This window comes from Ochlerotatus camptorhynchus, unplaced genomic scaffold (assembly GCF_037179485.1).
Source record: "Ochlerotatus camptorhynchus isolate MF236.1 unplaced genomic scaffold, CSIRO-AGI_Acam_v1.1 ptg000743l, whole genome shotgun sequence".
In the NCBI taxonomy this organism is placed as follows: Eukaryota; Metazoa; Arthropoda; class Insecta; order Diptera; family Culicidae; genus Ochlerotatus; species Ochlerotatus camptorhynchus.
The window spans coordinates 406,500-420,198 of NW_027041212.1; the positions used below are offsets into that span (position 1 = coordinate 406,500).

The 13,699-nt window shown below is 42.8% G+C and overlaps 1 protein-coding gene across 2 annotated transcripts in view; it reads left to right on the forward strand.

The window, feature by feature from the left end:
• Syt4 (Synaptotagmin 4) overlaps window positions 1-13,699 on the forward strand; it is a 68,714-nt gene that overhangs the window by 40,657 nt on the left and 14,358 nt on the right. Inside the window, exon 2 of one of the 2 annotated variants that reach the window (XM_065238272.1) lies at window positions 12,369-13,035. In XM_065238272.1, coding sequence (XP_065094344.1) covers window positions 12,369-13,035 — 667 coding nt within the window. The remainder of the gene's footprint in view (window positions 1-12,368; window positions 13,036-13,699) is intronic. The other variant, XM_065238273.1, reaches the window with a different exon arrangement.

A 13,699-nucleotide genomic window follows, 5' to 3' on the forward strand; every position in this document is an offset into this window, starting at 1 on the left:
TCACATCAAAGATTGATTAATTGCGTAGGAAATCTGTTTGGCACGGCATTTGTGACCAGCGTTCACCTTCCGGTCATATAAAACAGGTCAAAAACCGTCCAAATTCACCAAAAAAAAAAATTTGTTTGTCATTTCCCATCTCGACATGCACTAAACTAAGGACACGGGATATACTACAATAGATCAAATTACTGGTCGCAGTGGTGTTAGGTCCCGAAAAGAGGAAAAAATTTTAAAGGGTTCCCAACTAACAATTTTCACAATGTAAACGCTTTACTCATTTCATTTATACAGTCTCAAGCTGTATTCAAACGTTATACGATATGAGGAAACCTTTACTCAACCTCTATATAAGCAAATCTGGCGAACTTAGTCAGCTACTTATGGCTGTTGGAACGGTCGGGAGAAGCTCTTATTGCATGCATATCCATTAACGCTTCTATACAGCTGTTATTCTGCTGTTTAGTTGTGTGTGAACTTGAAAGGCACTTATTCAACCTTTTCCCGGTTATCCAATAATCACTACACAGCTTTCTCTTGAAGCCGGGTTAAATACTGTTTACGATTTTTTATGAAGGAATTTATTGAGTTTATTTTGCTGTAAATCAAATTAATCGAAATTAGTTACAAATCATCACTTAATTATTTACCCTGCACCGGAACCTGGAATCGAACTCGAGACGACCTCATTGGCAAACATTGACACTATCAACTGTGCTACGCCAACACTTTGAACTTATGTAAACAAATCAACATTCCCTTCTACAACAAAATCGCTGAGTAGAGGCTTTATAATAGTACACATGAATCACTTTTCTCGACTAGTTATAAAAGAACAGAGTAAAAGCTGTAAAACTGCACACGTCTAAAAATAAACCTAGTTGACTGTGAAAATGCTTCCGAAGTTGCTCTAACACAGTTTATAAGCTGAGTACAGGTTGTTTAGTTCTTGAAAAAGCACTTTTGATGTTTATGTTATTCAGCAAGAGTGGTTGGTTGTGTAGAAGTCATCAAATGAGTAATATATTCACTTTGTTAGCTTTGTTTTGCAGCTACAAGTTGAAAGTTGAGTAGTGTGTGTATAGAAGTGACATTAGCGTTTATTGGCTGATGTTATTCAGTGCGACTGACAAATTGAATAATGGTTGTGAGAAAGTTGAGTAAACGCTCTGCAAAACTATTTTGCTAGCTTTTGCTTGTAGCTGAATCTGCAGCTTCTTTTCAGCTACTTTACAGCACAACGCTGAAAAAGTTGGCTTACAAAGCTGAAAATGTTAGTTGGGAATTGTGTCCTACCCAACTAACATTTTCAGCTTTGTAAGCCAACTTTTCCAGCGTTGTGCTGTAAAGTAGCTGAAAAGAAGCTGCAGATACAGCTACAAGCAAAAGCTAGCAAAATAGTTTTGGAGAGCGTTTACTCAACTTTCTCACAATCATTATTCAATTTGTCAGTCGCACTGAATAACATCAGCCAATAAACGCTAATGTCACTTCTATACACACACTAATCAACTTTCAACTTGTAGCTGCAAAACAAAGCTAACAAAGTCAATATATTACTCATTTTATGGCTTCTACACAACCATCAACTCTTGCTGAATAACATAAACATCAAAAGTGCTTTTTCAACAACTAAACAACCTGTACTCAGCTTATAAACTGTGTTAGAGCAACTTCGGAAGCATTTTCACAGTTAACTAGGTTTATTTTTAGACGTGTGCAGTTTTACAGCTTTTACTCTGCTCTTTTATAACTAGTCGAGAAAAGTGATTCATGTGCACTATTATAAAGCCTCTACTCAGCGATTTTGTTGTAGAAGGGAATGTTGATTTGTTTACATAAGTTCAAAGTGTTGGCGTAGCACAGTTGATAGTGTCAATGTTTGCCAATGAGGTCGTCTCGAGTTCGATTCCAGGTTCCGGTGCAGGGTAAATAATTTGGTGATGATTTGTAAATAATTTCGATTAATTTGATTCACAGCAAAATAAACTCAATGAATTCCTTCATAAAAAAAACCGTAAACAGTATTTAACCCGGCTTCAAGAGAAAGCTGTGTAGTGATTATTGGACAACCGGGAAAAGGTTGAATAAGCGCCTTTCAAGTTCACACACAACTAAACAGCAGGATAACAGCTGTATAGAAGCGTTAATGGATATACAATAAGTGCTTCTCCCGACTGTTCCAACAGCCATAAGTAGCTGACTAAGTTCGCCAAATTTGCTTGCATAGAGGTTGAGTAAAGGTTTTCTCATATCTTATAACGTTTGAATACAGCTTGAGACTGTATAAATGAAATGAGTAAAGCGTTTACATTGTGACAATTGTTAGTTGGGTAAACACGACCGCAGTATGATGTAGGACTACGCAGAATTGATGTATGTCATGCATTTTTGATTATTATACTTTATCTTAAATTTTTAAAGTATTTCAATGTTTCGGTTATGGTTCAAAACTCGCGACAACTCATGTTAGCATAATCAGACCACGGTAAGATAATGTATTTAAATTATACTAAAAAATTTACAATGTTCTCAAAATAGGATTTTATTGAAACGCGGGCTCGTAATCCCACAAGCATTCCTGAGTAATTGCGCTAATTGGGTTCTTTAATTTTAAAAAAGTGTGTCGATTTTTAGACATCATCTGAAAGAGCTTCGTTTTTTGAGCACAACGATATTTTTTTCGAAACCGTAGACTTTCATCTCGATTTTTAAATCAAAGTTCAAAGTAAAATTAACTCCACTGTTTGACACTAAACTAACAAATTGACAGCTCGCTCGTATACAAAGTCCCACTGTGGGACGCTAAGATGGTGATATTTTCTAATGTAATCGCACTCACTTAAAATAGTTCCAGTGCTCCAATTTTGATCAAATTTCGGATTTCGGTTCCATGTTTAATGTAGATTACGAATATGCCTTTACCTCAATACCCTTAAAGAACCCAATTGGAAACAGTAGATAGAGCTTCTTTCTCTATGATGCACGGTATATGCATTTGAGTTAACATCCGACGCCTCTCCTTCTTTGCATATTCTGCACAAAAAATACTTTCTAAGCCCCGCCCCTGACGGGATTTCCCACCGTTTTTTTTTATGAATGGGGCGGGGCAGAAAGTCTTTTTTGTGCAGAATATGTAAAAATCGATGGACTTCGGATGATTATCTAATTGCATATATAGAGGTACCAGATATGTTTTACAGTCAGTTGGTGATAAATCACCCACAGAATAACATCAAAATATTGTGAGCGATTATTTTAAGAGGCAGTAGTTGGATAAAAAAATTAACGGAATTAAACTTTTTTTTACTACATTGTAGTTTGCTTAACAATTATTTCCCGGAAAAAAAGTGATCGTTAAAGTCCATGTTATTTCAGGTTATCGTTATAGGGGAGGGGGGGGGGGTGTTTTGCATAAATAACTATTCCGCGTTTCGTATTAGGGGCTGTTCATTAACTACGTAGACATTTTTTTTAGGATTTTTGCCCCCTCCCCCCACGTAGTTAATGAACAGCCCCTTAGTTGAATGGGACCCAAGTCTCTTTTAACGATAGATTTGCTCCTGCTTACTGCAGGACCAAGTGCCACGCCGTCCGAAGCGGTAATGAGCAGAAGCGCGACTGCTGTTTTATATCTTTTCAGAACGATGTGCAACCAAGTGGTACTCGATTATGATGACTGGGTTTTGAAAAAACGCTTATTTCACTGTTTTCATAAAAATATAACTTGTACATTTTTCAAAAGTTTATTACAGAAAAATTAGAAAAAATATTTATTTCAGCAGGTTTGTAATGTAATATCCTATCGATTGGCGTATTTGGATTTTAATTTCATCTATAACTGACAAAGTTACAAGCGTTCAAAACCTAACACTACTTCACCACACATATTTTTCGAGGAAGTTCTACGTCAAAAACCACGGATTGCACCAGCAGCTTGGAAAATGAAGTTCTATTTCTTATCGTTCTCATGTTAGAGGATTTTATTCTGAATTGACTTAGGGTGTTCCTAAAATGTGGTGACGTTTATTGAGTTCTAACTCCATAATTTAAGCACATTCCCTCTGATTCTGCTCTTACCGATTACCGACACCATTTGACATTGTTTTTAGCGGCGCTGGTGGTGCAGTGGTAAGCGTGATTGCTTCTCACCCCAAAAGGCCTTGGTTCAATCCCAGTCGGTGCCGCCGGGATTTTCTGAGGCATAAAATCTCTGATCACGCCTTACTTTGGAAGGGAAGTAAAGCCGTTGGTCCCCGGTTCATGAGTTGATGGGTCGATTGGTAGGGTCCAAGTGTGGAAGCTGTCTCCCTGGCGTCGGTAGCATTGGTACTCAGTACGGAAAACAAAAGTAAGGAAGACATTATTCTTACTAGAAGTAATTTGCCTTATTTTGCATTACATTATCCTTGGGGGTACAACCTTCATGTTTGAATTATGATGCTTCCTACGCAGCACTTCTATAATTGTCGCATCATTAGTGCCTACACCTACAGGAGAGCGAACACTAACGATGGGGGATGATTTCCGGGTGTAGGCAAAGGATTGATTTTCTCCATTTGTTGGCACGGTCTAATTGGATGAATTTGATTTGATGTTCACTTCCTACGGAAGATAGCAATATGGCTGTAATGATAAAAGGATTGGTCCTAAAATTTGTGAAATAAATATCCATCAGTCAACGAGGGCACTATTGTCTCGAGCCTTTCTTCACAGAAAAAAAAGCCACTTGGGACCCATCTTTGCAAAAATGTGACTTCCGTTTCTTGCCAGCAGTGTCTGCCGTCAGGATCAGTTCACTTGGAAAATGATTTCGCCCAATTAATTCTCTCCACATATTTTATTTTATTTTCGTCCACCTCGCTCATGGGAGGGCATTTCTGATCCACGTGCCAAAGCTTACAGTGGAAAGGTAGGCAGTCTTAAGGTGTACCTGTCAAGTGTTTATCCCGACGTAGCTGCAGATGCTGTCGAGAGTTTTGTTCTTTATTTTGGGTGGCCAGTTTTGGTGCAATAAAATTCTATGATGGGCTGTTGGAGGAACATCCCACAGCAAATAACGATACACACAGGAGGAGGTTTATATTGCGATGGCGTACAAGTGGAAAAATGCGGACCGAAAAAAAATGTATGTGTTTCAGTTTACTTTTCTTTGACGTCATTCCGTAGAAGTTTTCGTTTGGTTAGGATCGCTATATAATGACTTGTTTACAAAAAAATTATTCTTGGTAAATGTCGGCAGAGATCTGCCGTTGCGTTCTTGATGGAGTAAAAATTATAAAAAAAAGTGGTATGCATGAGCTCGGTTGTTGTCGGACTATATGTAACCGAGTTCAGCCTATTTTTACAGCTAAAGATTACCATATGGAAAAAAAGTTTCAGCAGAACAGAACAACAACAAGCTAATTTATGGCGGTTTCTTTGATGCAATAAAAATTACATTAGATTTATAACTGATTTTCACCAAAGCGTAATAAAACTGCTTGGATACAATATTACTCTTAAAGAGGTTATGAGAACCTTTTGTAGAGTATGGGGCTTTCTTACAAAAGGTTTTAAGACAGCTTTATTGTGATTCTCAAACATGCTTTATAAACCATATCAAGAGTGGTCCACTAAGCTGGAAGACGATCTCATAGCGGTTATCAAAAGGTTGTGCTGGAGCTATTAATTTTATTGACGGTTTTATAAAATTGATCTCAAAAACCACTAAAAGAGTGCAATAAAACAAGAAATGCTACTTGGGAGGCTATCCGTTCCGGGTCCTTTCGTTGAATCGAGATCTTCGTCTGGAGAAAACTGTATGCATGGTAGATTAATGTTACGAGATGGAATCTGCTCGAAGCCTGCTTGACGTTGAACAGGTGATGCTTTGCTAAATACGCTCTCAAAGAAATTAGCAAAGAGATTAGCTGTCTCCGAGCTTGAGCGAAAAGTGGTTCCATCGAAGTTGACCGAGTCAGGGATGACGAAGTCGCCTTTGAATTTCTTGATGAAATCTCAGAAGCGCGAAGGATTTTCCTTGATGGTTGTCTGTATCCTACACAAATATTTTTCGTGTGTTGCAGAAAAAGCGGCTTTGTACTTCAACTCAAGCTCACGGAGTCTAGCTTTATCGAACTAATTTTTAGAATAGAAAAGCCTGTTGCGCAGTTTAGGTAGATTGTTTCGAAGTGCATGTAACTGTGCATGGTTTGTTGAAAGCAGAAATCAGTGCTTGTCTCTTTCGAGGTACATGATGATTTATAACTTCAGAGAGAGATTCGTCGAAAGCTGATAACATCTGGTCTACTGAAGCATAACTTGATAATCGTTCTCACTCAATTTTCAAATAAATAGAATACAATAAGCCAGAGTCGCATGTCAAGTTGATCCGACATCGGGTCGACATGTCTGTTCGGGACCATTTTGCTGGATTTCTTCCATACTCCACTGTCGAATATCAAATGAAAGTGAGTGACTCAATTGACAATGACGAATGAGAAAGGGGCTCTTCAAATGATGGGCACGAGAGAGTTCTTTTTCACAGAATCTATTAAATAGTTGTATTGGTTCATCTTCAATCGAATGATATGAAAATTAACAGCACTGATATCCTACAACACTACAGTTAAGCTTGGTTTAGACAGGGAAAGTCAATTGATCAAGTCAGTTGAATTCAACTGACTTGAACGCGAATTGAACGTGTAAACCATGCCATTCAACTGACTTCATCAACTCACTTGAATTGAAAAAAGTTCAACCAGGCTCAATTTTTCAAGCCAATTGAATTCAACTGACTTGATCAATTGACTTGCCCTGTCTAAACCCAGCTTTATAGAGAAAATACACTGTCGGAGAAACAAAGAGAGACAGAGATAGATAGAAAGAGACTTAACACCGTTGGAGCGGCAACTCTCCAACACAAGAAGAATGAAATGTGCTGCACGGTTTAAAATGCTCTTTCACGTCTCTTTGGAAATAAAAGTGCCGTCTCGCAACAGTGTGTTTTACTCGCAAAAAATTGAGTAGCACCCGATCCCTGATGCCAACTAGTCAAATTTAGCGGCGCCGGTGGTGCAGTGGTAAGCGTGATTGCCTCTCACCCCAGCAGGCCTGGGCTCAATCCCAGTCGGCGCCGCCGGGATGTTCTGAGGCATAACATTTCTGATCACGCCTTCCTTCAGAAGGGAAGTATAGCCGTTGGTCCCCGGTTCATGAGTTGATGGGTCGATAGGTAGTGTCTCCCTGGCGCCGGTAGCATTGGTGCTCAGCACGGAAAACAAGATCGACGGAAAACAAATCAAGGAAAAATAACTAGTCAAATTTTAAACACTTGTCCTGATCGTCAGGGTACTACCAAGAGGGTAAGCCACGTTGTCTCTCACTCAATACTATCTCTCTCACGAGCATTTCTCTACATTTCATGTACTTTGATGACACGCGATTCGTGATTTCTCTCTCACAGACTTCAGAATAGAGTACCTGGCACTGAAAAAGTTGTTGGTACCCTTAGATTAACAGTCGAAGTCCTTCCTTTTTTGTATACTCGCCCGTTCCATTCATTAAAACGGCGAGGAATCCTGTTAGGGCGGGGCTTACAAATCATTTTTTGTTCCAAGTATGCAAAAAATGATGGACTTCGGATGTTGATCTAAATGCATATATAGAGGTACCAGACATGTTAGATGACCCGCAGCAAGGCCATCAAGTATCGTGACCAGCTCTACTTGGTCCATCTGCAGAAGAACTCCACAACCGTGAAGGATCTCCATACGACACGCACACTGTTCCACATCGTAGTGAAGTGGGAGCGGTATAAGCCAACCCACCGTGGCGTCACTCAGTGCTCGAACTGCCTATTGTTCGGGCACGGCACCAGGAACTGCCGCATGGCCAGCCGCTGCATCAAATGCGGCAAAAACCACAAGATCGACGACTGCGACAGCATCGAGGAAGCCGCTCCCACATGCGCCAACTGCGGTGCTGCCCACAAGGCCACGAGTAAGGCCTGTCCGAAGCGGGCCGAATACGCCGAGATCCGGAAGAAGGCCTCGTCCAACAACCAGCCCGGTCGCAAGAAGGTCCCGGAAAACAACGCGCAGAACTTTCCTCCGTTATCACCGGTCCAACCACGGCCAATTCCAGTGTTGGCGCCGCTCCCGCTCAACCAACAGTTGGCTGCTGCCCAGTCGGCTGCCGCTGCAGTACCCAGTCAAGCCTCCGGCCCATCGACGGATCCCCCTGCTCCGGGATTGGCCGGTACAACCGGTGAAGCTACAGACGATTCTCCGCTGTCAACGGATGAGATCGTCACACTGTTGGCCCAGGCCATCATCATCAAGCGCACCTGCGCAACAAGAACACAACAGCTCCAAGCTATCATCTCCTTCGTCGCTAATTATGGACCGTGAACCCATAAAGATCGCCAACTGGAACGCTCGCTCCGTAGGGGCGAAAAACATTGAGCTTGCAGACTTCCTCCGCAAGCACGACATCGACGTGGGCCTTCTCACCGAGACTCACCTCAAGACCGGTGACAGCTTCTGGCTGCCCGACCACAGCATTGTCCGGCTTGATCGCACCAGCTCCAGGGGGGGCGGTGTCGCGGTCATCATCAAGAAAGGCATCAAGTACTGCACCCTACCCCACTACCGCACTTCCATCATCGAGGCCGTTGGCATAGAGGTGGAAACATCGACCGGAAACGTCCGGTTCATCGCCGCCTACTGCCCCCGGCAATGTACCGTTAGCAATGGTACAGCACAGCAGTTCAAGAACGACCTTGCCATCATAACCCACACCAATGCCCGCTTTGTAATCGGAGGGGACCTGAACGCCCGGCACGAGGCCTGGCGGAACTACCAGCAGAACCAGAACGGCCGCCTGCTATTCGACCATTCCCAGCATGGTCTCTATTCCGTCTGGTTTCCGGACGAACCAACCTTCACATCACCGACGGGCAACCCATCGACGCTGGACCTGTTCTTGGCAAACACCAGATTAGCCAAGCCGGTTGCCGTCAACGACCTGAGTTCGGACCACCAACCGGTGCTGACCGAGCTGGGCTACAACGTGGCCCCTGCACCGTGCCAGCGGAAGGACTACCATCGAGTCAACTGGGTTCAGTTTCGACGCGTGGTCGACCGCCACATCGACGACAACCCACCGCTCGACACAGTGGATGACATCGACCGGGCCCTGGAGGGTCTCCATCAAGCCATATCCGTGGCTGACGAAGAGTGCGTTCGACGAGTTCCTGTGAGGGGTAAGTTTCAAGCAATTGATTCCCACACCAAACTCTTGATTCGGCTCAGAAATGTTCGTAGACGCCAGTTTCAGCGGACTGGGGATCTGCAGCGTAAATACGAAATGGTCGATCTGAATCGGCAGATCGCTTCCAGAATGGTCTCAATCCGGAACGAGAGTTTCGGGCGGCTCGTTCAGAACCTGGACGACCGTTCCAGACCATCCTGGAAGGTTGCCAAGGTGCTGAAGTCTCACCCCAAGCCCATTCCACCACTTAGAGTCAATGACGAACGGCTTATCACCAACGAAGAGAAGGCCAATGCAATTGGGGAGCACATTGCCCAGTCGCATTTGCTTGGCTCTAAAATCCCAAGTCCACTCGAGAACCAGGTTGCGCAGTGCGTCCTGACGTTAGATGCCTCCCCTTGTGCCGTCCCTCCAGAAGAACGGATTACAGAGGAACAAATTTGCTCAGCGCTGAAATACAGTAAGAACATGAAGGCTCCCGGGTTTGACGGAATATTCAACCTAGCGTTGAAAAATCTCAGCCCGAGGGTGCACTCGCTGCTAGCTGCCACCTTCAACAGATGCTTGGAGCTGCACTACTTTCCAAGCATCTGGAAGGTGGCAAAAATCATCCCGATCCGCAAACCTGGGAAAGACCCTTCACTACCGTCAAGCTACAGACCGATTAGCCTGCTCTCAGCGCTGAGCAAGCTGTTCGAAAAATTGATCCTCAGCCGACTAAACAAGTTTGTGGAGGAACATGACATTCTTCTTCCGGAACAGTTCGGGTTCCGCAAGGGGCATTCCACCAATCATCAGCTAGTGCGGGTGATGAATAACATCCGAAGTAACAAAGCTGTATCCAAGTCCACAGCCATGGCCTTGTTAGACGTCGAAAAGGCGTTTGACAATGTCTGGCACGACGGACTTATATACAAGCTTTGTAACTCTAACTTTCCACCATACCTTGTGAAAATCACCCGTAACTATCTCCAGCAAAGGTCGTTCAGGGTGTCGTTGAATAGTTCCCTTTCGGGACAATTTCCGATCCCAGCAGGTGTTCCGCAAGGGAGTCTGCTGGGACCACTGCTTTACAGCATCTACACGTCGGACATCCCTCCTCTAGGAGACGGTTGCGTGTTCTTTCTGTTTGCAGATGACACCGCGATAGCTGTCAAGGGTAGGATGCCTCGTGAAATTACGAACAAGCTCCAACGATGCCTTGACACCTTTACTGATTATGCCACCACGTGGAAAATCAAAATCAACGCCTCGAAAACCCAAGCGATCATGTTCCTTCACAGACAATCATTAAAACTTAAACCGTCTCCCTCCTGTACCGTAATAATGGATGGTACAAGGGTCGAGTGGTCCACTGATGTTACTTATCTCGGGATGTTGTTCGATGAGAAGCTCCTGTTCCGCTCGCACATAGAGAAAACCCTAGTTAAGTGCTCCGCCTTGGTTAGGTGTTTGTATCCGCTCATTTGCCGCAGATCCCGCCTCTCAAGGCAAAACAAACTGGCTGTTTACAAACAGATCATAGCCCCCGCGATCTTCTATGCCGCCCCGGTGTGGGAATCGTGCGCTCAGACCCACAGGAACAAAATCCAGGTTGCACAGAATAGAGTGTTGAGGATGATCCTAGATCGTCCATTCGACACAAGAATAACAGACCTCCATCAAGAGGCAGAAATTCCCAAAGTACATTCCAAAATTGATGATATGACAACCAAATTTATTCAAAAATGCAATCTTTCTGAACATGCTTTAATAAGCAATTTGTACATAGTAGGTTAAGTGTATATAGTAGAGTAGGTTAGTTTTAAGCTGTAAATAGTAGTATTAAGTAGTTTCTCTTCAAATTCTAAAAACAAAACAAACCAATCCCACCAAGGTGGTCGACCGTGTACTAAGTCTAGGACTAATTCTGTAAAACAAATTTTGAATTTTGCCCATACCTAAAGATGAAGAAAGCAATTAAATCACTTAGTAAAAATTTATATGGTAATCGTCCAAGTTAAACTAAAATAAAGATCATTTAAACGAACCAGACATGTTTTGCAGTGTCAAGTACTATATTTTGCAGTCTGTGAAAGGGACTACTAGAATTGCTCACCGCACTTTCATCAGTTAGCAACTAACGGAAAGCAGTTTATGTGTAATTCCCAACAGATGTCACTACAAACAACAATAGTGACTTATTATGGTCAATGAGCACAGAAACTATTTCCATAGGCTCATTCTACCGACTTCGGTAATCTGAATTGCAGGGCTTCAGAAGTGCTGGAACTTAAACGTACTTGCCAGATTTAATGACTTTTCTCAACGAAAGTAGCTGGTGATTATGGAAAAGAGGGAGAGATTTGAATTTGACTAAGCTAAGTAGAAGATTTAATATGTTTTATATCTGAAATATATTGATAAGACAAATTCACGCGAGCGTTCCAACTATATGACGAGACAGTTACTCCACCTCTCGTAGGTAATCAGCTTTTCTGTTTTAAGAGTGATGGAACATGTGCTACTTTGCGAAATAATAGGTCTTGAAAATGCTATATTAGCTTTTATGCTGTTCTCGACAGGACCCAACAGGACATAAGCTTAGTATTATACGTTATTGCATTTAATTCTATTTTGGACGAAAATTACTGTATCGTAGTGACCCAGCTTCAAATCTCATAGTAACGTGAAGCATCTTTATGATACATCGTAACAAGTCTCGTGAAAAGAGAGCACCCATTTGTTTCATTTATTGCTTGCAACAAAGTCGGTGCAAACTGCCTTGGACAAAAGTAGAAACAAGACACATTATATCTTCCATATGCCCCCAACAAAATGTAGGTATCTCCTACATCCTTGTGCCAGCAACAGCGATGACGTTGGCAGATACTTGCTCTTTTGTACCTCCTATCAGGTTCAGCATTCTTCTAATGCACCGTTTCGTTCCATGCCAAATGACAATAAAACGCCTCTGTACAAAGGTTCAGCTTCAGCAACATTCTCTCGTTTATCTCAAAGAGTTGCAAAACGACATTTACCCCACCCATCAAAACGGCCCTCCGTGTCGCCTTAATGTATGCAAAGATAAGATCCACTAACCCAACGGTAAACAATCGTTCGTATTTATGTAGATTATGTCGTTTTAATTTCAGTGGTGCCAGCAGTTTTGGGTCTAACAGCGGCAGCCATCCTAGCAGTGACCGCTTGTTTCTGTGCCAGACGAATTCGACGCCAAAAGAAGAAGGCTGGCCACGAAGTGTCGTCGTTACCTTTTCAACCACCACGACCTCCTCGGGCCGTTCGTTCACCTAGTGGTCAACCTCCGCAATATCTAAAAAAATCCCCGTCCCCAACAGGCATCAAACCACCTCCCGGTGGGCACCTACCGGCGCAGTCTCCTACGGAACAGAGTTGTATACCGACAAACACAACCGCAACCATAACTACGACTACCACCAAGTACAGTGAAGAGAACGAGCTGACTCCAAAAAAGGTCCAACTTGAACCCAAATCTCCCGATGTAGATGCTTTGGATGGAAATGACAACGAGACGGAATACGGGAAGTTGGGAGCCATTGTGTTCAAGCTTCGATATTTGGCCGACCGCAGTGCGTTGGTGGTTTCGGTCGTTCGTTGCCGTGGCCTACCGGGAAAGAACCACGGATCGACAACGACAGACCTAACAGCTCTCCCGGCTGGGCCATTGTGTAATGGAAACGGCAACGTGAAACAGTCTGCCACCGACCCTTACGTCAAATTGCAACTGCTACCGGATAAGCAACACAAGGTCAAAACCAGGTAAGTGACCAAAACAATTATCTCAATCAAAATGTCATCGCCCATGGCAGCAGCACAGCTTTAATTAATTTAAAACCCACCCCCTCATTTTAAACTTAAACTTTGAAGGTTGTTTCATCCGGGCTCACGTTACGTGAAGCGCTGATAATTTTCCGACCCGTTAGGTGGTTTCACATCCCTAAAAATAGTTTGTTGTCGGGGATGACTTTCGCTCTGATAAATTGAAACGACTTTCTAAGGGCTGTGCTCATTTTTTTTACCATGGAAGTAAAGGAAAGCGGAAAACATCGTTGAAGTGGAATTTCGTGCCACCCTCGAGAAGAAGAAATGAACACACGTAGCAAAGTGTCAAGGGATATTATCCTTCTTTCCATCTGAGTGGAAGTGGAGCACTAAGGAATAACATTGCCGTTCTTATCGACTGTGGTGAAGAAATAGTGCCGCTAAATAGGTACATCAAAAAGCAAAAAAAAAAACATATTTTGATAAAGTTGGAAGCCAAATTTCTTAGAGGAGAAGAGCATTGTTTAAAAATAGTATCTATTTTTGCACACGATTACACTTACTTAAATTTTAGAAGACGATTTTTGTGGTTCAGGGATGTCGAAACACTCAACCGATAAATCTTCTTCTTTCCTTTATTTAACGTCGGTCTCTGTTCCGC